The following is a 24183-nucleotide window of genomic DNA, read 5'->3' on the forward strand; positions in this document are numbered from 1 at the left end:
TTAAACTCCTTGGAGTGACCATGAAAAAAATTTCCTCTTACAATATCAATGAAATATCAAGTAGCCATTAGCAAGTGATGACAATAAAGAAAAAAGTTAGGGGATTATTATTGATCCAATATCAATTCTCTGAACTAACTTTACAGGAATTGTATGGCAGACAGTAAAGAGAATTACTGATGAGATCTTGTGGTTATTTCAGTAAGAAGTAAGGTTGGAAATCTGTACCTGTCCATTAGAGCTAGGAGAGCAAGTCGATCAAATTTGATCTTCATGAATTTTCCAGGAAAAAGCTGAAATTTGAAATAGTGAGGCCTAGGTTTTATTGTTGATGACACAGATGTTGGCCGGGTGAAAGGAAGGCTAGCTGATGAGATGGTTTCCTGCCATCTTGTCTGAGAAGACCCACGACGCACAGATGATGAGTGTGACTGAGGATTTCTGGGTGAAGTGGTGTGATCAACAACAACTGTTGATGCAGAGCTACTTGTTTCCCTTGAGTGCAACAAAAAAAAATTTTCAGTCTTAACAACTAAAACAAAGATCCCATGGGTACTGCCATAAATGAGACTTTTTCTTCATAGCAAGCACAAATACTACCGGAAGTCAATGCCATAAAGGCCTACTGGTCATTGTAAACTTCTTCTCTTTCCAGAATGCAAGGCTATAGGCATTTAATCTTTTTGGTTAATGGTTATGTGAGGTAGAGGGAGAGAAGAATTCCAAACTAAAACAACACAGTCATCAAAAGTGGCACTACTTCAACCACAATCATTTCAAATATCCCCTCAGTGATCAATATTCCTTTATCATCTTATACTTGATAAATGTTTCTCTGGCCAGCTAACACAGCTCTTTGGTTTCTTAAAAAGCAAGTTACCTGTTCATTGCAAATAGGACTCCACAACTCCTCCATTTCAACTATATTTCATAGATATTCAAAATCCTTTTTCCTTAACTATACAATGCTTTGATCACAGGGAGACCAAAACAGACTACAATAGTAACTTCAGGAAAATCTCTAGTCTCCTTCATTCACACATTTCTACTACTGTCTGTAAGAGTAGGGGCATGGAAATTCCCATATGCTTCACAATAAAACGATGAATCTTTTATCATACCAGGTGTCTCTACCAACTAAGTCCCTGATTCGCAAAGGAGACTGAGTAGTGGGTTGTAGCACAGCACTGTAAGGTGAATCAGAATTGAATATATAGGTCTGCCATACACCTACAGAACAAAAGACATTGGTTACAATCACTGTGCACTTATTGCCTTTGATCACTGGTGAATGATGTAAAAATATCTTTGAAAAATATTGTGTGCAGATACATTTTCAATGTTTGTATGAACAAATACTACCAAGTCAGAGCTATAATGAGATGCAACAGACAAGTAGTTACACACTGTAAACAGTGTCTATATCCAAGAAAAAAAATCAAAATCTATTACTACTACTACTGCTACTACTCCATCTTTAAGGAGTGTTGATTTGTTTTTTTCTCAGCCTTAATTGGTTCATGGATCAAAATATTACAAGGTACTGCAGGTACAGTGTAAATCTGATAGAGGGAATATCTCTCAGATCCAAACCGAATCAGAGGAATTGACACAATTGGAAGAAAAACCCACAAAAAATTCATTTTCATGACAAAAAAAAAAGTGCATACCAAACTCATCCTGAAAGCAATGCATAGCTCCTGGTGAGGTATCATCATGTGAAGATGCTACATGAGTTGAAGCACTACCCCCACCACCACCACCACTGTCAACAGCTTGAAGAAGCATATCAGCCAGCACTCCAGATTCATTGTGTCTACGACGTCTAATACCACCTGTTTCAGCTCTCCTCCTTCTCTGTAAGCTTGTTCTCCTTCTGCGAGCTAAAGAGGAGGAGCGCCTTGCTAGTATGAGGTCTGAGCTTTCTCTTCCTGATCCTTCAGGTTCCCCTATGCTTCCTGTCTGTGCAACAGTGGAAGCAGTGTCTTTGTTCATTGTAACAACACTAACACTATCTATTGATTCTGGTTGTGAGCTTGTTGAAGGATTATGAAATCTTCCAGAGTCTTGCAATGACAAAGTGTCCAAATTTGAAGGAGATGCTCCCACCTGCCTGTCATCTTCCCTTTCTCCAGCCTCTTCTGTTTCTCGTACAATGTCTGATATTGACCTCATTCTTGGGCCTACAGATTTATCACTTTGTGATTCATGGCGAGATAGACTTGCACCTTCGTACTCTGATCCAGACCTACTTTCAATTCCTGATTGGGTACCAAGTCTGGACCCAAATGATGCCCCAACATTTATGTCCCCTGAACTTGTCTGCTGTCTAGGAGAGCTGTGGCCTTCTAGGACTGACACAAGGGCCTGATATATGTTCCTTGGACTATTTGCACCATTGACATTAGAGCCCTCGCTTTTGGTTTGTAAAAGAAGGCCACGATTGGCTTCTTCAGTGGATTTCCATATGTCTGACACAACTAGACCAGGAACAGATCGTGACTCCATGTGGCTGTCCAAGATAGGTAAGGGGAGCGTGGAAAGGTCACTTAGGGTATCTAAAAATATATAACATACATTATCATTTCTGTCACTGAGTTGGTGTCTGGAGTTAAAAGATGTGTTTTAGGGGACAAAATCTCATAGGCAGGATCAACAATTTTCCCATGGGTCACTGCACTATAGGTGAATCATTGTTTTGCTTAATGATACAGCGGATTGATGCAAATCTTGTAATGGTTAACATACTGAGCACTGAATCAAAAGGTACAGGTTCACACCCTCAGAAGAGTTGAAATTCCTGTATTTGGTTTCGTGACAAGACATCTACACATATAGCTCTTGCAGTGTACATCTCACTAAAGAGTACAAATTAGAGAAACCAGACAAAAATTCTGTGGAAACCCCCAAATCAAATTAAATATGTTACCTTTGCTGTCTGATTCCAAGTCTGTCTGCTCTTGACTTGTGTGATGTTCACTCTCCCCACCCACTGCTCCCTCCAAGGTATCATCAGTTTCCATAGTGGACTCGTAGTCTAAAAAATAAAAGCAGTTAGCGGTAATTATCATTATACATTTACAGGATTATGTGCAACAATCACAACAGATTGATACTGATGAGAATTTTTTGACTTGTAAAATTAACATAACACCCTACAAATACTTGAGGAGAAATTGTCTTTTTTCTTTTTTTGTAATGTAGGGCGAGTCAATCAAATACAGTCAATCATTTGCTGACAGAACTCAATGTAGACAGGAACTGGATGCAAATTCAGCATCTTAGCCACATACAACTCATCTTTTTTATTATCTGGTTATTAGTAAAAACATCTCCAGAGATGGGATCTCTTCCATGGCTGAAACTGAGCCTGAACCAAAACATGCCTGGGTGGAAACCTTGCCCTTTTGAGGCAGACACCTCATATAAGCAAACACCTCTCTTGTAACAACACATCTACTTGAAAGACACCTCGGCTAGATAGCCACCTCTTCCAGATGGACAACTCTACATAAACATCTCCTCAGCAAACAACTAGGTACATCATTTTTGAACACCTTTCTTATAAAGACTCATTGCCACAGAGCCTGCCTCTTCTCAGTAGACATCTCATTTAAACTAAGCCTCTCAAGCTACATTTCCAAACTCTGAAAATAGTACCACAAAAAAACAAAAAAAACCTATTCCTTGGAAGAAATGAAAAATTCACACAGTCAATTTCTTACCATTGGCATGTTCAGGGATTGTCTCACAAGAATCTATCTGACCACTTGGACTAAGAAGAAAACAAAATATACTCTAGAACCATTAGCTGTACAAAATGGACCGTACTGGTGTAACAGATCACAACTGAAAATAACTAAAAAGCATTCCAAGTGGAAGCCTAGAAAGTGAATCTTAAAGGGAAAATGAGTATTATTAGCTAAACACACACAAACACACACACCAAAAGTGCATGGACCTGGTTCATGAACAAAACATTACAAACTGAAATGTGAGAGTCATGCTGTTACACATGCTAGTGGTACAGTAATTTATGTATGTTGCTCCTTGACTTACCTCTGTCTAATACTGTTTTCTAATCTGTCTGTTTTCTCTAATTCATCAGCAAAGCTTATCTATAGAGAACCAATAATTACCAGTCATACATGTTTTAAATAAATCATCAATTACAGAGCAATAACTCAATGCACTTTATAAACAGTTGTCTCCTTTAAGCTAATCAAATCCAAATTTGGAGCAACAGTTTTACATCACTGAATAGTTTACAAGTTTTGTGATATTGGCTTAAAATGTACAAACTCACAAGAATGACTTTGACAGAGAAAAAGAAATGACAGTGAATAGTGCAGCAGAGAAACTTTTTTTAAAAAAAGGTGGAGGTTTCTATGAGTGCACAATTCTTACTGAGCATGCTCTCAAAACAACAACAACAACAACAACAGCATTTATTTAAACACGATAAAAAATTCAGCAAAAGCTGATGTGGTCGTGTACGGACAATAAAACTAAATTCCTAACTAAATCCAATAAAACTAAATTCCTAACTAATTATAAGAAGACTAATGTAAGATTTCTACATATTTTCAACAATAAAAATTCTACATAGTACATCATTATAACATACGTGGCTTAAAAATACACTTGAGTGACTTTTTAAAAGCGTCAACGTCTTGAATTGATCTCATTTGATTTTCCAGAGCGTTCCACCGAGTAATTGACTTGTATGAGCATGATTTCTTGACCATATCGGTCTTAGGTCTAGGTAACTTAAATGTCATTTTCCTCCTGAAGTCGTAGCTACTTACATACTTTTCAAAGTGACGGCTCATAGGACGTGGCAAAAGATTATAATAAGCCTGATGCGCTAAGATTAGTAATCGTTTCTCATACATAATCTCTAAGGTATTCCATTTTACTGTGGCAAGAACCTCCTTGCTTGGAGTACACCAATCCAAGTTAAATATTATTTTCGCCGCTCTAACATGTATAGATTCTAAGCTTGAGAAAAATACTCGACCACAAGAGCCCCAAACTAACATACCATATGTCACAGACGGCAGAATAACCTTAAAATAGAAATCAATTCTTGCCTGTATAGGAAGGAAATACAAGGATTTAAGTAAATTCAACTTCTGCGTATATGACTTAGCTAATTCCGATACATTATATATATTCCGTCTTGGTGGGATGTGGAGTGAGACAGTTCTCGCAACACCATGTATATAGCCTTGCTAGTACTTCATTCAACTTGGAGGCCACCAGATCATAGGTCGGAGCTGAGACATAGACGGTGGTATCGTCTGCGTACATGTGAAGCTGTGGGTCACCATCTATTCCCTCAGTGATATTGGGCAGATCATTACAGAAGATGGAAAACAGGGTAGGGCCCAGCACCGACCCTTGAGGTACACCAAAAGTAACTGGCATAGCTTGAGATTGACACCCATTAATCGTCGTTACTTGCGTTCTTCCAGAGAGGTAATCTCTTATCCAACACCACAAGTCCCCAGCTACACCAAGACTTTGAAGTTTTCGGAGCAGAATGGAGTGGGGAATTGCGTCAAACGCCTTACGAAAGTCTACAAAAACCACGCCTACAACATGTTTCTTGTCGATCGCTTGTCTCCAGTCATCCGTTATTTTCACTAACAACAGCTCGGTGGAATGACCTTTTTTATACGCCCACTGGTGAGGGTTCCCAAGTCCTTGTTCAGTGACATGCGTGGTAATAGTTGACGCCACCATAGACTCCATCAGTTTTCCTGGTACACTTAATAGCGAGATAGGCCTGTAATTTTGCTTAACGGTTTCATCGTCACTTTTATAGAGAGCTGAGATGTTTGCAGCCTTCCAAGTAGCCGGTACACTGTTGCAGGTGGCGCTTATTTGAAAAACAGACAATAAAGATGGAATAATTGAGTCACCGGCAAACTTTAAAAGTTTTGGAGCAACTCTGTCGTGCCCAGAGGCTTTATCGGCTCTCAACTTAGCCATCGAACTAACAATAACCTCCTGCGATAAATTTATGTTCATAACACAAGGCGCGACGGTAGATACATGAACGTTACTTTGTGTCGAGTTGGTATTCGGCAATTCGTTGGCCAGTTTTTCGCCTATAGTTGAGAAATGTTCATTAAGTATGTTCGCTTTGTCCAGATCGGAGGTGACAACTTTTCCATCCGCATTCCTGATCCCTAATATCGGGGTAATCGATTTGCCATTTGTCGCATTTTTTACCAGTCTCCAGTAGGATTTACAATCCTTCACTTCATTGAACAGTTCCAAATAGTATCTGCTCTTAGAAAGCCTCACTTCCCGTGTCACTCTATTCCGCAACTCCGAATACTCCGCCCACAGGTCTGGATCACCCAGACATTGTGCCATTTTAAGCATTTTGAAACGTTTATTCATCAAGTGCCGTATTTGCGGTGTTATCCAAGGTACCGAGACGCTCCTAATTTTAACTTCCCTGTAAGGCGCATGCACCTGACAGATATCTTTGAATATGCGTAACCACGCCCAATAGCAATCGTCTGGATCGTTAAACACTGAACATACTGACCACGGGGCACTCTCGATATCCTTCACAAAAGTAGCTTGATCAAATCTTTTGAAGGTGCGGGCCTTGACTATCTTTGGAGGCGGCCTTTTTATTTTGGACCATATTGTAGCAAGAACCAGCTTATGATCTGAGATTCCCAACTCAGTTGTTTTAATAGTTCCTTTGATAATCTCCGGCTTGCTGGTAATAACCAAGTCAATCAGTGTTTTTGTCTCACTTGTAACTCTTGTTGGCTGGCTCCTATCGTTCATTACGCTATAGCTGAATTGCTGGAGTATATCTTGTAATCTTCTACCAGCGTATGATGTAACACCCTTGTAGCTACGAAAATAGTCCGAGTTAAAATCACCGACAAGCACCACATTCCTGTGCCTAAGGCATATTTGGCTTAGGGAGACTGCAGGCCATGATCAGTTCACAAGTTCAACTAAATGAAATAATTTTCATACCTAAGACGCATTAGATTTAGTACCGAGAGAACGCGTTATGAATAAACTGGTGCAAACAGCTAACCTTCTGCACTAACCTTGTTTATAATAAAACAAGAACTTATTATAATGCATTTAACAATCTGAAAGGATTAGTTATTAAAATAAACTATTAAAACATTATAATTGTACCTCTCTCTCCTTGATTCTGCTATTCCGACAAGAAACAACAACTGTGCCTCCATCTTCACCACCATCATCTAAATCTGTGGAAAAGTACAATTCATGTTACATGTTACAAACTATCATTTCCTTAAGCACAGAAATCCAAATGTTTCATAATTTATTGAAACAAGCACTTTGAATCATGTGGAGTGAATGAAAGAAATGTCAGTGTCTAAAAGAAAAAGCTCTACAATTTTACTGCTTGCAAGTTCCCTTCCATGACAGTTCAATACATAATTTCAATTTGTAAAGAATGTAATTATAATAAAGTATACATCAAAATGTGTTGCATTTTGCAGTTTGTTGCTTGATGGCCCTCAAACTTTATTTCAATAAGTAATTCAGCTGATCAAGCTTAATGTCCCAGTAGTTTAACCCTTAATACCCTAACATCAGTATACATTTACTCAATACTGATCTCTACTCAATTCCTGAGGTGCTGTTAAGGAGAATTTGTTTAACAATCAAGAGCTTCTTTAGTTTGTGATCATTTCCTTTATTCTTGCAAACTCAATGTGTAATTCTGGGCAGATATGGTGAGGAGACATTTGTTTGTAGTCACTCTTACAGATCAAAGGGTTAACAGAATCACAGCCGAATTTGGTAAAAATGTTCAAAATAATTTATACCTAATTTTCCTGTGATATACGTACCATAACATTCTACTTTATGTATTCCTTGTTCTTCACTTCCCTATCAAACAAATCAAGCAAAACAACATGGACAATCATGAAAAAAAAGAAATGTTTAATTATGCATAGCCAACAAACAGTATTTTCCTTATTTTTTAATTTCATAATAATTATAATATTTTGTATGGAAAGAAATGTGTACAAAAGGCTCACAAGTGATTATGTTAAGATTTTTCACCACTTCACTGAAATTAAAAAAAAAAAAAAAAATTACAGCATACAATAAAGCTAAAGTCTGACTTTAAAATTAAATTGTTATTAACTTTCTACCCTTCCTGAATCCATATCTTTTTAGACAAGCTCCTAAGAGCCTTGGGCAAGCAACCTTAAAAGACAATTCATGTGTCACAAACTGCCATATGTTGTTTAGAAGGATTAGGGAGATTCAAGTGTCTAGCAACTGGTTTAACAAGAGATCCATAAAAATCACTGATCACTTTACGTGTACCTCTGCCAACGTCATTTACTGCATAACTTGCACTTATTGCAATAAGTTATACATTGGTGAAAGAGGAAGACAACTAGGTGACCAATTTCGAGAACACCTTCGTGACGTAGAAAGAAATGACAAGGAAGCATTCAACATATGGCATTCTGCAGCCTTTCCTTATATCAAGGCAGTTCTGAAAGTTGCAAAACACTAGAACAAAAATTTATCTTCCAAATCGACACTCTTAATCCCTATAGTGTCAACTAGTGCTTTCCATTCAACTAATTTGTTTTTGTTTTCTCATCACCATACTCCCACCAATAGCGTAGCTCCACTTTCTGCATATAAACCCACACACAACCCACAATTCCTCCACTCACACTGACAAGGGGCTAATGCTCAAAACATTTTACTCTTTATAGTGGCTCTTTACATTTTCTACTCAGTTGTTAACACTAAATTACCTGCTTTACTCTCCCACCCATGCAGCACCACAGTTTCTTTAGAAACTTACCCCCTTAATTCATGTGGATTAGTTAAAATTAGGATGAAGATTAGTTTATTTAATTGCTTTGATTTTACCCCTGAAATTACAAATGCCAGAGCAATTGTAATATAGGCATGGCCTAGCTGTAGTGTTGCCTTTTTTCAGAGATATACACAAAAGAGTAAGAGGTTTTGCGCCATAAGGGACAGTCAGTCAATGTTCAAATAGTGTCTCTGTGCAGTGTATGCGAAGTTTGCTAAAGAAAACAAGATCTCTTTTAGGTTTCCTTTTGAACACCTTTCTTACTTCCCTTATCTCTCTATAGTATAGTTGTTTAGATAATAATAGAGATGCAAGTGTTCTGACTGGTCAATGATTGTATCATACCTTGCTATAGTAACTCTGCGCAGGGTGATCAAATGATTAAGTACACTATTGCAATTAAACAAGGCACAATTGGCTTCTAGTTAGACATTTAAGTCTGTTTGATACTTTCTTGCAAACATGCTTAGAAAGTAGGACTACAAAGTATCTCTTCTTAATCATTTTTTCTGTGAGAAGTTGGACATAAATGAATGAAATAAAATTTACCTTTTTGGTCTGATGATCACCTGAACAATTGTACCAAAACAACTGTTTGCCACAGGCATAATGAATATTGTTGAATAGTGGATTATTCAACAATAAACAGTTAACTTTAACAAATCATTAAATACTATGGAACAGAAGCAATGCTCACTTGAGAAGCAAGAGGTGGAGACCTAATTCTTGATTTTACAGAAGGAGGTTGAAATACAGCAATCTCACTGGTTTCACCACCATTCAGAGATGTTTCACTTTCCCAGTGGTCCCTCTCCTGCTCAACCAATCTCTGCATCTGGTCTTGTTTATCATCAACTTCATCAGGATCATTCTGTTTGAGCAAAATAACATTCAGGTGTTAGTTTATTTCACATTTATAAAACACACAGAGGTTTGTACTCACTCAAGCCTACAAAATTGCAGGGAATTTCCATAACCCTTCATGACTTAATGTTTTCAACAGTTTACTATAAATTTAAGAATTTGAGACTAATTTTGAGGTTTGTGTGCAGAGTAAAACAGTCACCAGCTGGGACAATGATCCTATTACCTGGACAAACTTTTCTACTGCAATTCAGTAGATAGGTGGCATAGAAAGGCATTTTGGATCAATGCCAGTATCTGAGAAACTGTGCTCCAAATGACATTGATTCCTGCATTTTCTCATTTACCATGCACTTAAAACCCCTTTTTCCTGCTTTGTTCTTCAAAAAACCATTTCCCGATCAATCTCTAAGTTTCCTGTAGAAAATTGAGATTGCAATACCCCAGCATTTTCAGTTTGCACCACCCACACAAAATGTACTATCTGGTATCATGAAGGCACAATAAACTTAGCACAATGTGAACTCAGGCAACTTCGTTCAAAACTCATTAAACCGTGGTCACCTGTTCAACAATTTTTCTTTACTTTGATTTCTACAATTTTAACTCCCAGAGGCAAACATGTCATGAGTTTGAAGGTGTTACCAGTGACTTGATAAAACACCAAATTCTCTTAATTACTTTGCAACAGAATACATTTCAAAGAGGGAGGAAGGAAGGGAGAATTAAACATCAGATCATGAAAATAACTAGGTACATGTACACTGGAGGCATAATTAATGGCTCTGGCTTCCACAAGACAAGAGAAAAGAGATAAGGATAACAAGGCTGTCTAAGATAACACAAATAATGCAGAGCGTAAGAATTCCCTCAATCATGTTTTACAAAAAGTACATTCTGCTTCGAGAAATAGTTTTAGAGGGGGCTCCGATCATAAATTATCATCAGTAGCTGTCAAACATTTGGCAAGTACTGCAAATTATGGATGTGCACAACAAGATCCCTTTCAAGAGCAGTCATGAATATCAAAGAAGGCAATTACCAAGTTCTGACATTTGATGATCAAAGTCATACATAATGAAGTAAATCATTCCACACAGAGAGATTAGACTCACAAGTGAAGAAGGGAATGCATGTAAGGGGCTAGTTACCCACATGATGAAGTTGAATTATTTTTGTTACTGTTAGTGTTTTTTGTTTTTTTGTGTGTTCCATTTTGGTCATTTTCTCTTTTCCTTCCTCTTGCTTTCCAGGTAAGGTTTAAAGTTACTAGTCAAAAAATAGTCTGAGGATGGACTCAAAATTTGTAAGTGAAGCAAAGTCCTCTTAAAGAAGAGAGTGGGGTTCAATAAACCTTGATAGCTGATAAGCTGTCATGTTCTAGTGGAGGCTGATTACATTACAAAAGATGCAAGCAGAGAGGCAAAAAAAATACATTAGCCTTAAAACAAAATAAAAAGATAAGTGGTTGTTTTTTCTATCTTGAAATGTGTGAACATGATTAATTTACCAGGTAAAGAATATTTCACAAACACCACACAGAAAATTGCTTGTGGCTGTGTGCACAAAAAAATGAAATGGCTTTCAGGAGTTGTTATGAAAAGATCTGGTAAATATTATAGTTAACAAGCATATGAGTTGGACCTGGTGAGGTTTTGTAGCAGTTGCGACTGACGATGCGTTTAGAAGCAGAGAAGTAGAAGAAGGAGGTAGCTGTGGAGGTAAGCCTGAAGGACAACTTGTCGACTGCGCTACATTTTCGGCCCCGGGTTCGTTGGCAACTTCCTCCGAACAACGGTTTATCACCTCCAGTTCAATAACTTCCCCTCCATGTTCCACAGTGCTGCTTCTAACCTCCGCTCTTGAATTCTCGTCTCTGTCGCCTCCCGATTCTCCACTCCGTACTTCTTCCTGTTGTTCACTTTCTGTGCGTATTTCCTCCCCATCGAACATCAGGTGTAGTCGGTAATTCAGACATTTTATAGCCAAGAAAATGACTGCAATGACGATGGAATACAGAATCCAGACCAAAATCGAAGGTGCTGTGCCCTGCAATAAAGAAAGAAAACCTTTATCAAAATCGCAACAAAATAATCTATATGAAGAAACAATCGATAAACTTTAAGCTAGAAATCTGCAGAAATCTGCAGTATCGGAGTTTTCGTCAACTTTTGATATCTCTATCGTTCATTTCTTAACTTGTTTTTGAAAAAAAAAAAAAAAAGGAGTGTTAAGAAAAAAGAATTTCTATAGAAATGATTTATCTCACCAGATAAAGAGAAAACGGTAGGCAAAGTAACAACATCCATAGATAAAAATGAAAAGTGTTAGTGAATATTTCTTGATGAGGGTCAAAGAACCAACCGCCAGTGAGTGAGGCCCAAACTCCCTGCCTTAGAATTTCTAACGTCTGCGATCCCATTCTATACTACCTCATGTACTTCCAGGGATCTATTATGATAAGCATCGTAAGGTTACCACGACAGTAAAAAGATTTTACTGCCCGATACAATTTGGGCCTCCATGTTTTCCCTTATGGAACGGGGAAATGTAAGCGCCTGCAAAACAAACTAGTCAGCCGTGTCATTTTGAAGGACGCTACAATGTGATGTACATGCAATGTTATATGCAGAAAATAATAAATCAAGATGGCTGCCTGCTAAATGATTTGTAGTGAACTATGTTTCGGTGAATGTTTGCCACCCGTTCCCCACCGAAGATGATAAATGAAGGGGATTATGTGATTTTAAAGAAGGAGAATGTCATAAAAGCTGTGAGAATTCGCAAGGGAAGGTAGGGATGTCAAAGATGATAGTCTAACTTCATCCAAAACCATTGTTGAAGCACGTGGAAACAAAACCTTTCACTTTCTACTCATTGATCGGCAATGAGTTAACCATCCAAGTTTAAAACCTAGATCTCGTAGAACTTTTCTTCTGAGCTATTCACTCACAAAAGTGAACTCATCATCGTTAAACGATAAAACGTGTGTTCCGCTGTAAAGAATTGACACTTCTGGTTCAAATTCCCCACTTCCGGGAAGGAAAGGTTAAAATTACCCACCCTTTGGGCACAGATGACAGTCAAATGCCCCTTTAGCTTTAGTTTGATCAGTGCCACACTATTGATTCTGAAATGTGCAGTTTGAATCTTGATGATACCTGCACAGCTACACTCTGCAGAATGGCTTACACTTACATGTATTATTGCAACAAAATCATCAAAATTTAGCATGAAAGAGTAATCAGTTTATTGACTCTCATACAAGTACTACCTATATACATTAAAGAAATTGCCTAAGGTTTTCTTCATATTGCTCTTTTTCCTCAACTAGCGTACAGTATGTTCTTTTCTTTATCTCAATTTAATCAGATGATGCAAAACAATAACAACTGAAATAGTTTTTGTTTGTACTCTCTGTTGCCTGATTAACTTATTGCAAAAAATATGAAAATAAAGTAAGATTAATGGCTACCTGGAATAATAGGGGATGCCAGTTTGCATTAGCATCAAATGAAAATAAATTACAGGTCAGCAAGATAGCACAAATGCACTCATAAAAAAGAAAGCAAGAGAAGTGGAAAACAACATTACCATGTTAATAGGACCGGAAGGGTCAAATAATTCAATTTATGAAATATTTATACAAGAAAAGCACACAGTTCATAGCTTTGAGAGATTATCACACATAATAACATAATATACATATTAAATAAATTGTAAAAGAAAATAAATTATATTAAGGCTTAAAAAAATTTAAAGAAAGTGACAGAATACTTTTTACACAACTGTTTGTGTGTGTGTGTGTGTGTTATCATATAACAATGCAGTTAATGCAAAGATATTGAGGAAAAGAGAGCTCTAAGGAGCATAGAGCTTTGATTTGAAGTCTTCCCAAGTCTTGTAATTAGATTTAATAATTCAGAAAAGAAGCGTTGTTTGCTTAGTACATGTTGAAACAAAAAGTATAATGGTGTGTTTTTTATGTAGAAATATCTTTGTGAGTTGTTTTAAGTATAAAAACATATATCAGCTTTTATTACACCCATTTTGAAATCACTGGTGGTCCCTGTAATCTGATTGGCTCTAAGTGATGCGATTTATTCACAAATTGCACCATTTTTTCCTTTAAATCGCATCTTTTTCCCAGCCAATGAGGAAACATGAGGCTACACTAAAAACAAAAGAGCCAATCAGATTTGAAGGCTTGTTCAAAGTACCCAATCAAATTGCAGAAAAATTAAAGACAAAGAGTATCATGTGGCAAATTTTGCAACTTTTGTTGACAGTTTGCCAACTCTTACTTTTTCCACCCCAAAAAATGGATGAATTTAATTTCAGAACAGTTTGGTACTGCATCAATAAAATATTTGAACTGACCAATTCCTGTATTTGGGCGATTTCAAAATGGATGTAATAAAGTGGTAATTGAACCTCATGTCATGCAATTTTGGTCTTAGATCATACTTGTGATTTCAAATTGAACTCGTGCTGCGCACTCATTTGATTTTGAGATCATGCATATGATTTTAGCAAATTACACTCTACTCTGTTCAATTACCATTATTAATGGAATTGGGTCAAGAGTTCCATATATTTGGTCCTTGAGAACTTTTTAACATCAGTCCCACAATGGTGAGAATGGTAGAACTTTCCCAGTTTCCTGTCAAGTAATGATGAATGTGATTACCAATTTGAAACATATGGTTAAAACAAAATGGTAACAGATTATTGTGTTAAAGATGCATGGAGTTCATATTTTATGTTACTGATTAAATGAATCTTTCTGTTACTACACTAGGAAGGAGGCTTTTGATAAGTTACACTTTACTTTGGATAATGCAATTGGTTTACCTCTGGGATCATTATTTGAGGTAAAAGGGGGCAAGCTGAACAGATTAGATTTAACAGAGGATGTTGACGAACTTCTTGCAGCAAAGGATGATGTTGGTAAGTGAGGATTACTTTACAGTAGAAAAATTGAGTGGAACCTGTATTTAGCAGTCACCTACAGGAAATTGTGGGGTGACAGGTTCCACTGCATAGGAGTGTTATTAAAAAAACTAAAATAATGCCATTCTATGACATAATTGACCACTTCATGTACAATGTCAAGAATACTACTAACATCTAAACTTGGATGAAATTTCACTTGAATGAATCATTAACCTTAGTTATACTTGAGTGGTCAAAACCAGTCAATACGGCAGGAGGACAATACTAACAGGCCATTGGCACTTAATGGAGGTGACTGCTTGATAGAAGTGAAACTTAAAGTCCTTGTCAGGACTTTGAAAATTAACTGCCTAACACCAGATGTTTGCTTTATATGGAGCAGCTTAATACAGGTCTGACTGTGATAAAATACCATCATTTTTTTCGTTGTTTGATTTATGAAAGACATGAGTGGGTTTGTATTACGCTGTCTTTACCAAAAGCAATTAAAAAAATTTATTCATAAGTCATGAATTGTTTCTTGTAGCAGATGATAAAAGCAATCGCTTCCTACAAAATGATGGCACTTCACAGAAGTTGTCCAGAGATGAAATAATGAATCTCAAAGCACAAGGAGTTAGTGGCAAGGTCAGTTTAGTGTGATAGACATGTAACCTATACAAATACAATGTAAACATAATTTTTAGGAAAGGAATCTACAACAGTACAGTGACAGACAGCTTTTTTTTTGGGTATTTAACAGGTCAAGTAATGAACATCATTTGTCTTGTTTTGGTTGGTTTCAGGACATTGTTGAACATCTGGTAGAGAACAGTACAACATATAACGAGAGGACACAGTTTTCTAAAGCAAAGTACAAGAACAAGAAAATGAAAAAGTATGATTTGGCTAGCTGATGTATTTGTCATTTAAATGTATGTGCAGTGAAAGTTAATGCAGAAAATTTACTATTTTCCAGGCATTTTGTGAGATTTTCAATACTGAGGCCTACCACTGATCTCATAGCACAAATGTACTATTGCAGAGGAGCTTCAAAAATATGGTGAGTTTGGTTATTTCATTTAAGAAATATAGAGAGCTCAGCTTTTGATTAATTGAAAACATCCGTTAAAATTCTGTTCGCTAAAATTTGTGGGCTCTACACAAGTATGTTTCAAATGTATTTTTTAGGGCAAAATGGAGTTCAGGTTAGAATGATTTCAAGCTGGTTGATTTAAACAAAGGAAAATAGAATTAAACTTGTTTAAAATCACTTTGAACAAAACTTGTTTTAAACTATTAGGCTAACCATCAAAAGAAAGGAAAATTTTGCTTAGGGTGTCACAAAAATGCATCTAAAAGATTGAAATAATTAAATTTGAGAAACTACTGATGGAAGATAATGATTACTAAATATTATTTTGATGTGTAATTTAAGAAATGCAAGTTCTAAGGAGTCACAAGTTTTAGGAAGTCCCCCTTATCAAAAAAAAATTTTTTAAAGTAAAATTGTATATTTTTGTACAAGTTCTTTTTTCTATAAATTTGTAGGACACCAAAGGAAAATTAAAGCAGGTTCAACTGTGTCTGAATATATGAATGAATGTTTGTTGAATAATGGTATTTTTTTACATGACAACCAAAAGTATGACCTTGAGTAAGTGGGTTGCATTCCCTGTGATAGAGTATAACTACCAAATGCCAGTCAGATCACATCCAAACCAGGGCTCTTATCTACAATAAACATCAAATGTATAGGGATAAGCCCATAGACAGTCATTGAAATGTTTAGAGTTCTGTGTCATTTATTCAATTTTGCATTCATCAGGGATATATTTAATGTTTCCTCTAGTGACCTCAGACTTGACTCACTGTCTCAGATTCTAACACTGTCAAATGTAAGAGCACACTGTCGTATTATGGTGGCAGAAAGTTGTCAAGGGATGATGGCAGGAGCTCTACTGGAGAGAATGGGGGGTAAGTATAACACATTTGTAAATACGTCTGTCTCTTTAAGATGGCCATCTTCTTAGAACCTGGCAATCTGTTTTGTCTGGGCAAAGACTACATACTCAAGGAAACACTATGTTTAAATTGAGAGAAACTTTTGTTGTCAATACTTACACTGTACTTTTCTTGTTTGTTTTGTTGGAAATTTTCTCCAAGCATCAGTTTCTGGTTTCCCTGTTATTGATAGAATTTGATTGCTTTGCTATTGTATTTATTGTCTTAAGTAAGCATATCTACCAGATACATGTCTAATCTTCAAAATAACACAAACATGCACTGTGTAAATATCATTTCCTCTCCATAACAACCACTTCCTTCTGTCCTTAAGAGTGGCCATCATGAATAGCTATGACTGTATTTTGAAAAAGCTTTTCACTTCAGGATTTAATCTTTACACCTTAACATCAATATGCATATTCTCCATACTGTTCTCTATACATTTTCAATGGTACTGACAAAGAGGATTTGTTTTAATCAAGAGTTTCTTGAATGGGTGGTCTTTTCTTTTATTCTCATTGCCTCAATGTTTGATTCTGGAGAAATTAGAATCTTTGCACTTCTAGAGGATAAAAGGTTCATACATCTCATGTATTGTGATCATAGTGACATCCACAACTTTTATCTTTTCTTATGAACAGGCCATGGAAGTCTTGTTCAGATTTATTCTGGTGATTTTCCAGGAAGGTAAAAACTCATTTTTAAAGACTTAGAAAAAATATGAACAAAAATATCCTGGTGACATCTGGAAGTGCACACAGAAAGATTCTGCAAAGATTGCCGTCTATCTGCCCTTAATTTTCAAAACAAACCCACAAAAATAAAAAAAACACAGAACCATAGCTTTTTTTGGTTCTCTTATAGGAAAAGAATTGCTAAGAAAGGTGTTTGGTATTTGGTTACTTTTATTGCCCATAGACTGTTCATAATTATGTTTCTTAAGTTAAGGGAAAGCTGCATTTCAAAACTCAGTTTTCTCTGCATTTTGAAAAACCACCTAGAAAAAAAACCTTTTTCTTCTTTTTTACTCATCATAACAAATTTAGATTATACCAAACAAACCAAAATACTCATGCCTGATCTACTGACTTGTTTTTTACCAAATGCACAGTGAAACAAATGTAGTGTGATTTTGTGTACAGTTTCATAGTATTGGGAGTAACACAGGCAATCAATCAATCATTTTATTTAGTGATGCAGGTTACAAAAGTGGCAGCCACGAGGCTGATGTGGACCTACAATTAACTAATAAAATGTGAAATAATAAAGAAAATAATTTGTAAAATCACCCTATGGTATTTGAATTCAGTACAAGTCAATAAAATGAGGTTCATTGGCAAATAAAAGTTACAAACTAATCTAGAAATTTATGTACAGTATAGTTACTGTAATACTTAAAAATATACAAGGTCAGGTCACAAAATAAAATTAGAAAATAAAAACTTGTCGGAATGGTATTTATCCATTTCCTGTAATTATTTGTTATAAAATATTTTTCTTTTTTAGACAGGCACTAGATTATTTCAACTTTCCTAAGCATTTTTTGGGATGTTTGAGTGGATTTGCAATGGATAAAATAACAACACTGGGCCAAAGCAAAGGTAAACATTCAACTTGCAGTTATGTGATACTACTGGAGTGTGAATAGCATCATAAAACTGTACTATTTCTCACCATAAGTCAAACTCAAAGGTCTGATTATTTAAATAAAGTTTAGCCGTTGTTTCACTCAAAAGGTGAACCTTTTATCTGAACTTTTACTTTTGTGAACAGCGTCAGGAGGGCTGTAAGCTAACTGTGGAAGGATATTTTCTTAATGAAATCAACCCCCTTGTAGAGAAAGTCTGTGGCCTACTGATCGTGTAAAATTGTGGTTGAAGTGAGACGTCATGTGAATAACTGGTCCATAGTGTTGTAACATGTGTAAGGTGTCAAATAGGACATGTAATTGTAAGATGTTACAGACAGTAGGTTGTTATGTTACTGAGAACAATGAAAGTAAGAGCATAAAGTCATGTGAAGCACACAAGAAATATTTAATTTTCATGTGTATAGAGCAGTTTTCAATTGAGTATTGAAACTGATCCTGGATTGCTTTGGTTTTACTTTAATGATGTTATCCTTTTTTTCTGATGGGTATTTGCGATTACTTTGCTTTTTTTTTTTCAATTCTCAGTTGAAAATTTCTCTATCTACAGTGTTAAGTTAATAATTCAGAGTTGGTTCACTTGGTGATTTTGATGTGGTGCGGTGTAGATAAACTGTCTTTTAACCAGAATGGGAGCATCAGTAGTGAGAGTCAAATAGTTAAGCTCAAGACTGTGTCCAACTGTAGCTTAATTGAAGTGAAAGACTTGTTCAGTCTGATAATGACAAAACTTGAGTAAGCAATTGAGATATTCTGGGTCCTGAGTCATGGTAAGACCTTTTTCTTTTCAAGGAAAGTAAGCAGTTTCCTTAAGTTTGGGAAATGAAGATGAACTTTGTCAAATGATGTTAGGAAAGCTTACCCATAAATGAAGTTTGAACATTTCTTTGTCTAATAATTAGAAACAATTATTGTCTAACAATTTCCCTGTGAATAAGTCAAGTGGTGCCATGTCATTGTAATACTTTCCAGATGATGATTAAGCTCTTTCTTTTCATTTTTTTGCTGGATAACGTAGCGAAGAGACATGTGAATAAGGGTTTGGAGAAGGAATATGATTAAATATTGAAAATATCACTTACTACAGTGCTTGTTACTCGTTAGGTGCTGAAAAGAGATCAGCATCAATTACTGAGGCAAATAGTTCCACAGTTCGGGATCAAGAAACTGCAAGTGAGCTCTCGGAAAATGGCGACAACTCAGGAAAGGATCAGGAGGAACTAGAAGGTGGAAACTCCATGAGCGAGGAGGTGTGATGAAGTGGTGAACTTCTTGTTTAGAGTGCTTTTTTGACTGAGTGTCGTTCAGCCAGAATTGAATTATATATATAATCACAAGATTATATATATAACCAATCAGAACGGGCACAAATTCCTTGCGGGTTGCATAGGATATTCGGAGTCTGAAGGGTCAATCAGAGCGCGCCTTCGACGCTATCCACTGTTTTAGTGTATGATTTAAAGGTAAATATCAACTTTTCCTCAGGAAAAATCCGCGCGGAGATTGTGCAGAAAAATTGAGGAAGCAAGAGCTCGAGAAGAATTAGAACGTGGAAATTTAGACAGGTAAAATGTTAGTTTGTCACATATGGTGTAACTGCTGGAGGAGGGTACTTCTGGCTTTCAATAGGTTACCGTGGTATTTATTGATAAACGCCGCGGCATCTTAAATCTTTTTAGCGTTTCCGATGCGGCGTTCACTCCAGGAATGAAACTCACTTTCGTGATTAAAAGTATTTTCCAAGAGGTTTGAATATTACTAAGTTGTACCTTGCTTGTACTCATTGCTTCTACCCAGAGTCAGTGAATAAATTAAGCTTCCTTCAAGTTCTAACCTGTTCCAGGCGTCTAATTAGTAAACGGAGCGATAGCTGCGGAGGAGTAAGAAAACGGGCGAGGCTTGGGTCGGATAATGCGATCCGATCCACGCCTCCCGTTACCTGGCTTATCGCGTTAATCATTGTCGTGCTCGGTTTTATTAACTGAACGCCTGGAACAGGGTAGTATTTTTCGTTTGGGTGCGGCGTTTGTTCGAAAGTTTGCCTCCTTCTGCAGCGCTTAATAGAGTGGGGTGCCTTTTTTGGGTGGGGTGCCTTTTCAAGCTGTGAGGGATGTAAAAGTTAGGACCTGAATCTCAGGGAAGAGTATTCTGAGCATCCCCCTTCCCCTTTCCACACCCCCTCCCCCCTCAGTCTTTCCTGGTCAACTCTTTAACTTTAAATTTTTATTTCTATATTCTTTTAGTTTGGTTGTCGTGAGCCGTTTTCAGCCTAGCCCTATTGTAATGTCTCTCCTTCCTCGTCTTGCCCCATCCAGACCCTTTGTGGTTTATTGTCAGTACAAAGAGGTAAGGTTCTTGCTTTATCTAACACCAGCCTTATACTAGCGGATATTTTTCCCGGAGTCGTGCACAATCTGGGAAGTATTAGGGAGCGGATTTGTATTGTGAACGGAGGTGGACAAATTGGAAAAAGGAACTTCCAGGTTCGGGTGCTTTTCTAGAGATTCCTCGTTAAGGCAGTTTGTTCACAACAAGAGAAGATGGTGATATTCTAGCGTCGATGTGATCACTTAAAAAATTTTACTGTGTTCATTTTCAGCCTTTGATGGAGTGTTATGTAAATTTGAGGGAGAAAGGTACAGCTATTAATATTCATCTGTCTGAAACATGGTGGCGACATTATCAGGTAAGAGAACTTGTGTGTGTTGTGGCAAACGAACTTTCCTGCCAAAAAATAGGCGAAAATCTGTCACAACGGAACAAGACTGTAGTTCACCTAGTTCGAGGGTGCATCAGGGGATACGAAGCTTATTGTCCACTTATTCTGAGCCACAGTGGGATAAAATGCTTTTTTATCCGATCATAACGAGCGCACAGAGGAATTAACAAATGCAATCCTTTGCAAATAACCAAAGTTTGATTCAGCTTTTAAATTTGTGACATTTGCCTTCCTCACTCAAATGATTCTCCATGTGCTACTGTGTCAATAACAATGCTCTCACAAAATTCTTTCAATATTAGAAAAATATTCCACGAGCGCGCCCTATGGGCCTCCTTGGCTATCTAGCATCTCATATGCAACAAGCGCAAGTGGAATTAATATTTATTGGAGACGCCCCAAAATATAGATAAATATTCCCAACTTATTTTGTACGAAAAAAAGGAATGTTACAATTTACAAAACCACTTCTGGTTTAACTCGCCTTCATGCGCGCGCGTGATGTGATGGCTCACTGATTACCCATGATGACAAAGCTAACGAAAACTCTAGAATTGCATTATCCAATGATCCAGTCTCTATTGACACGGATTGTGTCTCAAGAAATTAAATTCAATTCAGTTCCAATTCTTTCAAGACTATTACATGCAATCCGTGTTCATTTTCTTCATTCTGTGATTTTTGTACATCACAAAAAGCTGTCATTTAAAGACGTCAAAAGCAGTTTTATCATCAACATTAATGAACCTCCAAATAACTTATCTTAATTTCTCTCCCCAGGTTCTCCCTGCCCGCACACACCCGGAAATCAACATGAATGGTACAGGAGGGTATCTTCTGTCCGGGATAACAGTCGAACCAGACACACCCACCACAGAGACACTACAACAAGCCAAGAAACCTAAACTTGACGAATGTGGTTGACTAGGACCGAGGCGACTATCAAGAGGGGGGCGAGAAAGAAACGTCAAAGATCAGATCAAGAGGCCACCAATTACATCTGTTCCAGCTGCAACAAAGATTGCCACTCAAGAATCGGGCTTTTGAGCCACTCAAGAGCCCACCAACACTGATGCGCTGACCATCGCCTCTCCGAGACGAGGATGCCATTATTATTATTATTAGAAATAATATTGAATTGACTGTTAATCACGTCAATTTTTTTTGCCAACGTTAATTATTTAAAAGACAATGATTTGTTATTCGTCTTGTCGCACGCATGAAGCAGAGATAAAATAGGAGTTCCCCTTGCGAGAATTTAAACCCCAGACCGTTGTAAGAATTTTGCGTTCCAAGGCTCTACCACTGATCTTCACATAACTCGCTGGTATTAAGCTACTTGTAGGTTTCTATAAGACAAGCGTTGTACATATCTCTCAGATGAATGACGTCGGAAGTGTTGAGTGTGTGAATTTCTTGCTCAATGAAAAAAGATTTCATTCATTTTTTATGAGCGTGAAATAAAACGCCCTCGAGACAAATCAAAACCACTTCCTGAATTCGATGAGTGAGGCTCATAATTTACCCTCTGTTGATCTTTTAGATACCGTTCTTTGCTTTTACAGTTGTGAGTTCTGTGTGAATCTTTAAAAATTTAGTCTTATTCTTTTGGGGTTTTTAATAAAGGCCAGTCACCGGCGGTCTATCGCCGCCTATTAAAGTACCTAACGCCATCTGTTTAGCCTATGAGCACTCTTTGATTCCTAGAGTGCTGGAAGTTTTCGAAGTTCTAGATGTCAAATTTTCCCGGGGGAGCATACCTCTAAACCCCTTACTCGTGTTAATCTGTGGTTTCCTTGTCATCTTTTCATCTTGTCTAGAATAATTGGGATTCAGTTATTAGATAGAAACTGTCACGAAACTGTCTGGTTAATTGAATGGATATCAGGTTTTAGTTTCCTCAATCCAATTATCTTTGAGCCGAATATTCGATTTTTTTTTCTTACCCCCGCCTACCCACGCATGACCCCAATGCGTTAGAATTTCAATTTTATCATGCCCACAACTGATTTACTCTTATCAAACAATTAGCACGCTTACTTGTGTCATGAATAAAGGGGGTACATTTCTAAAGAAACTAGTACTGCGTAGGTGGGAGAGTATAACAGAGTAATTTAGTGTAAGCGACTGAGTGAAAACGTAAATTGGCCACCGTAAAGAGTTGAAAGGCTGACGTTTCGAGCGTTAGCCCTTCGTTAGAGCGATTACACGTCAACTTTGAAGCTCTTTATAGTGGCCAATTTACGTTTTTAACTCAAGATGTTAACACTAAATTACTTGTGACATGGTTTTCCGCTGTAAAATAGCTATAGCTTACGTAAGCTCCCTTAGTATCATTCATTGTTATCAGTGAAACCTAAGCTGTCTTCTGGTTCTTGGATCGTCTCTGACCTCATTAAAAAGTATTTTCTTTTTATACATACAGCCATACTGGTGTTTTGTGAAAATACACTAAGCAATTACTGAGAAACGCTCACAAGCTAGGTTTTAGGAGTAGAGTGGAATCGGAAATTATAACCATCGGCAATTTTCTCATGCTCTGGGGAAAAGACGAGCTTCATTTAGACTGTCCAAAAACAAGATTTCGTATTAATAAAATCAGACAACAACTCAGTTCAAACTTTCTGTTCGCAAATAAACGCGCTGGCGTAAAATGGCATCTTTCTTTCCTACAGCACACTCCAAACGAAGTTTATGTTTCTCAAACAAATTTTTATAATTTTTACCATTTTTAAATTTCAAAACGCCTTTCCTGACGCTCGTAGGAAGTTGACACAAGGATATCGGATGAAAATGCCCTCCCTCGCGAACTCATTTCCTCTACAGTTGTATTTCACAAGACTAAAAGGAAGGTAGAACTGCAATGTTCGATCACAAATGTCAACTTCAACAGCATTTTTCCGCCGTATGCAAAAGTGTACGATGATTAAGTGGGATCCCTATCAAGTTTACATGTCCTCCCTCACATTTTTTCGTTTCCTTCGACTTATGTTACGCAATCAGGAAAACTAAACACGTTTGATATCCTTTGTGGATTGTAATGATTTGAAAAATCAGATGAATCTTCAGTTGCCAAGCATATCACCTTTTTTTTTTCATATCCAAATTGAACAGATTTTCTAGGACTCGTCTACTAAACTA

The 24183-nt window shown here is 37.0% G+C and overlaps 2 protein-coding genes across 6 annotated transcripts in view; one reads left to right on the top strand and one right to left on the bottom strand.

The window, feature by feature from the left end:
* The window catches only part of LOC113676035 (pecanex-like protein 1), a 28939-nt gene extending 16642 nt beyond the window's left edge, over positions 1-12297 (bottom strand). Inside the window, exons 1-11 of one of the 4 annotated variants that reach the window (XM_027192650.2) lie at positions 12003-12297; positions 11588-11782; positions 9567-9740; positions 7872-7911; positions 7186-7259; positions 4060-4118; positions 3726-3775; positions 2930-3037; positions 1671-2558; positions 1122-1230; positions 229-495 (exon numbers count right to left, since the gene is read on the bottom strand). In XM_027192650.2, coding sequence (XP_027048451.2) covers positions 229-495; positions 1122-1230; positions 1671-2558; positions 2930-3037; positions 3726-3775; positions 4060-4118; positions 7186-7259; positions 7872-7911; positions 9567-9740; positions 11588-11782; positions 12003-12155 — 2117 coding nt within the window. In that variant the 5' untranslated portion in view covers positions 12156-12297. Of the gene's footprint in view, positions 1-228; positions 496-1121; positions 1231-1670; positions 2559-2929; positions 3038-3725; positions 3776-4059; positions 4119-7185; positions 7260-7871; positions 7912-9566; positions 9741-11377; positions 11783-12002 lie in introns of all 4 variants that reach the window. The other 3 variants (XM_027192649.2, XM_027192647.2, XM_089213554.1) reach the window with 3 other exon arrangements.
* A 60-nt stretch (positions 12298-12357) lies between these two features.
* Positions 12358-22529, top strand: LOC113676036 (tRNA (adenine(58)-N(1))-methyltransferase non-catalytic subunit TRM6). 2 transcript variants are annotated; one of them, XM_027192651.2, is made up of 14 exons: positions 12360-12526; positions 14535-14683; positions 15216-15316; positions 15475-15566; positions 15648-15731; positions 16521-16645; positions 17317-17362; positions 18182-18276; positions 19428-19573; positions 19809-19888; positions 20567-20669; positions 20923-21009; positions 21823-21967; positions 22165-22244. In XM_027192651.2, exons 1-13 carry the CDS (start codon positions 12426-12428, stop codon positions 21964-21966), a joined length of 1353 nt encoding a protein of 450 aa, XP_027048452.2. In that variant the 5' UTR covers positions 12360-12425; the 3' UTR covers position 21967; positions 22165-22244. The 2 variants fall into 2 exon arrangements, with proteins under 2 accessions (XP_027048453.2, XP_027048452.2); XM_027192652.2 differs by having other exon boundaries at positions 12358-12526; positions 15219-15316; positions 21823-22529.
* The last annotated feature ends 1654 nt before the right edge of the window (positions 22530-24183 follow it).

Source organism: Pocillopora damicornis, chromosome 7, assembly GCF_964200805.1.
Source record: "Pocillopora damicornis chromosome 7, jaPocDami1.2, whole genome shotgun sequence".
NCBI lineage: Eukaryota > Metazoa > Cnidaria > Anthozoa > Scleractinia > Pocilloporidae > Pocillopora > Pocillopora damicornis.

Bases quoted from the DNA above. Each gene is read 5' to 3' on its own strand.
- LOC113676036 (XM_027192651.2), top strand. From the start codon at position 12,426: ATGTTTGCCACCCGTTCCCCACCGAAGATGATAAATGAAGGGGATTAT. The intron at 15,732-16,520 runs GTGAGTTTGGTT...TGTTTCCTCTAG, and splicing joins AGAGGAGCTTCAAAAATATG to TGACCTCAGACTTGACTCAC. The intron at 21,010-21,822 runs GTAAGAGAACTT...TTCTCTCCCCAG, and splicing joins CATGGTGGCGACATTATCAG to GTTCTCCCTGCCCGCACACA.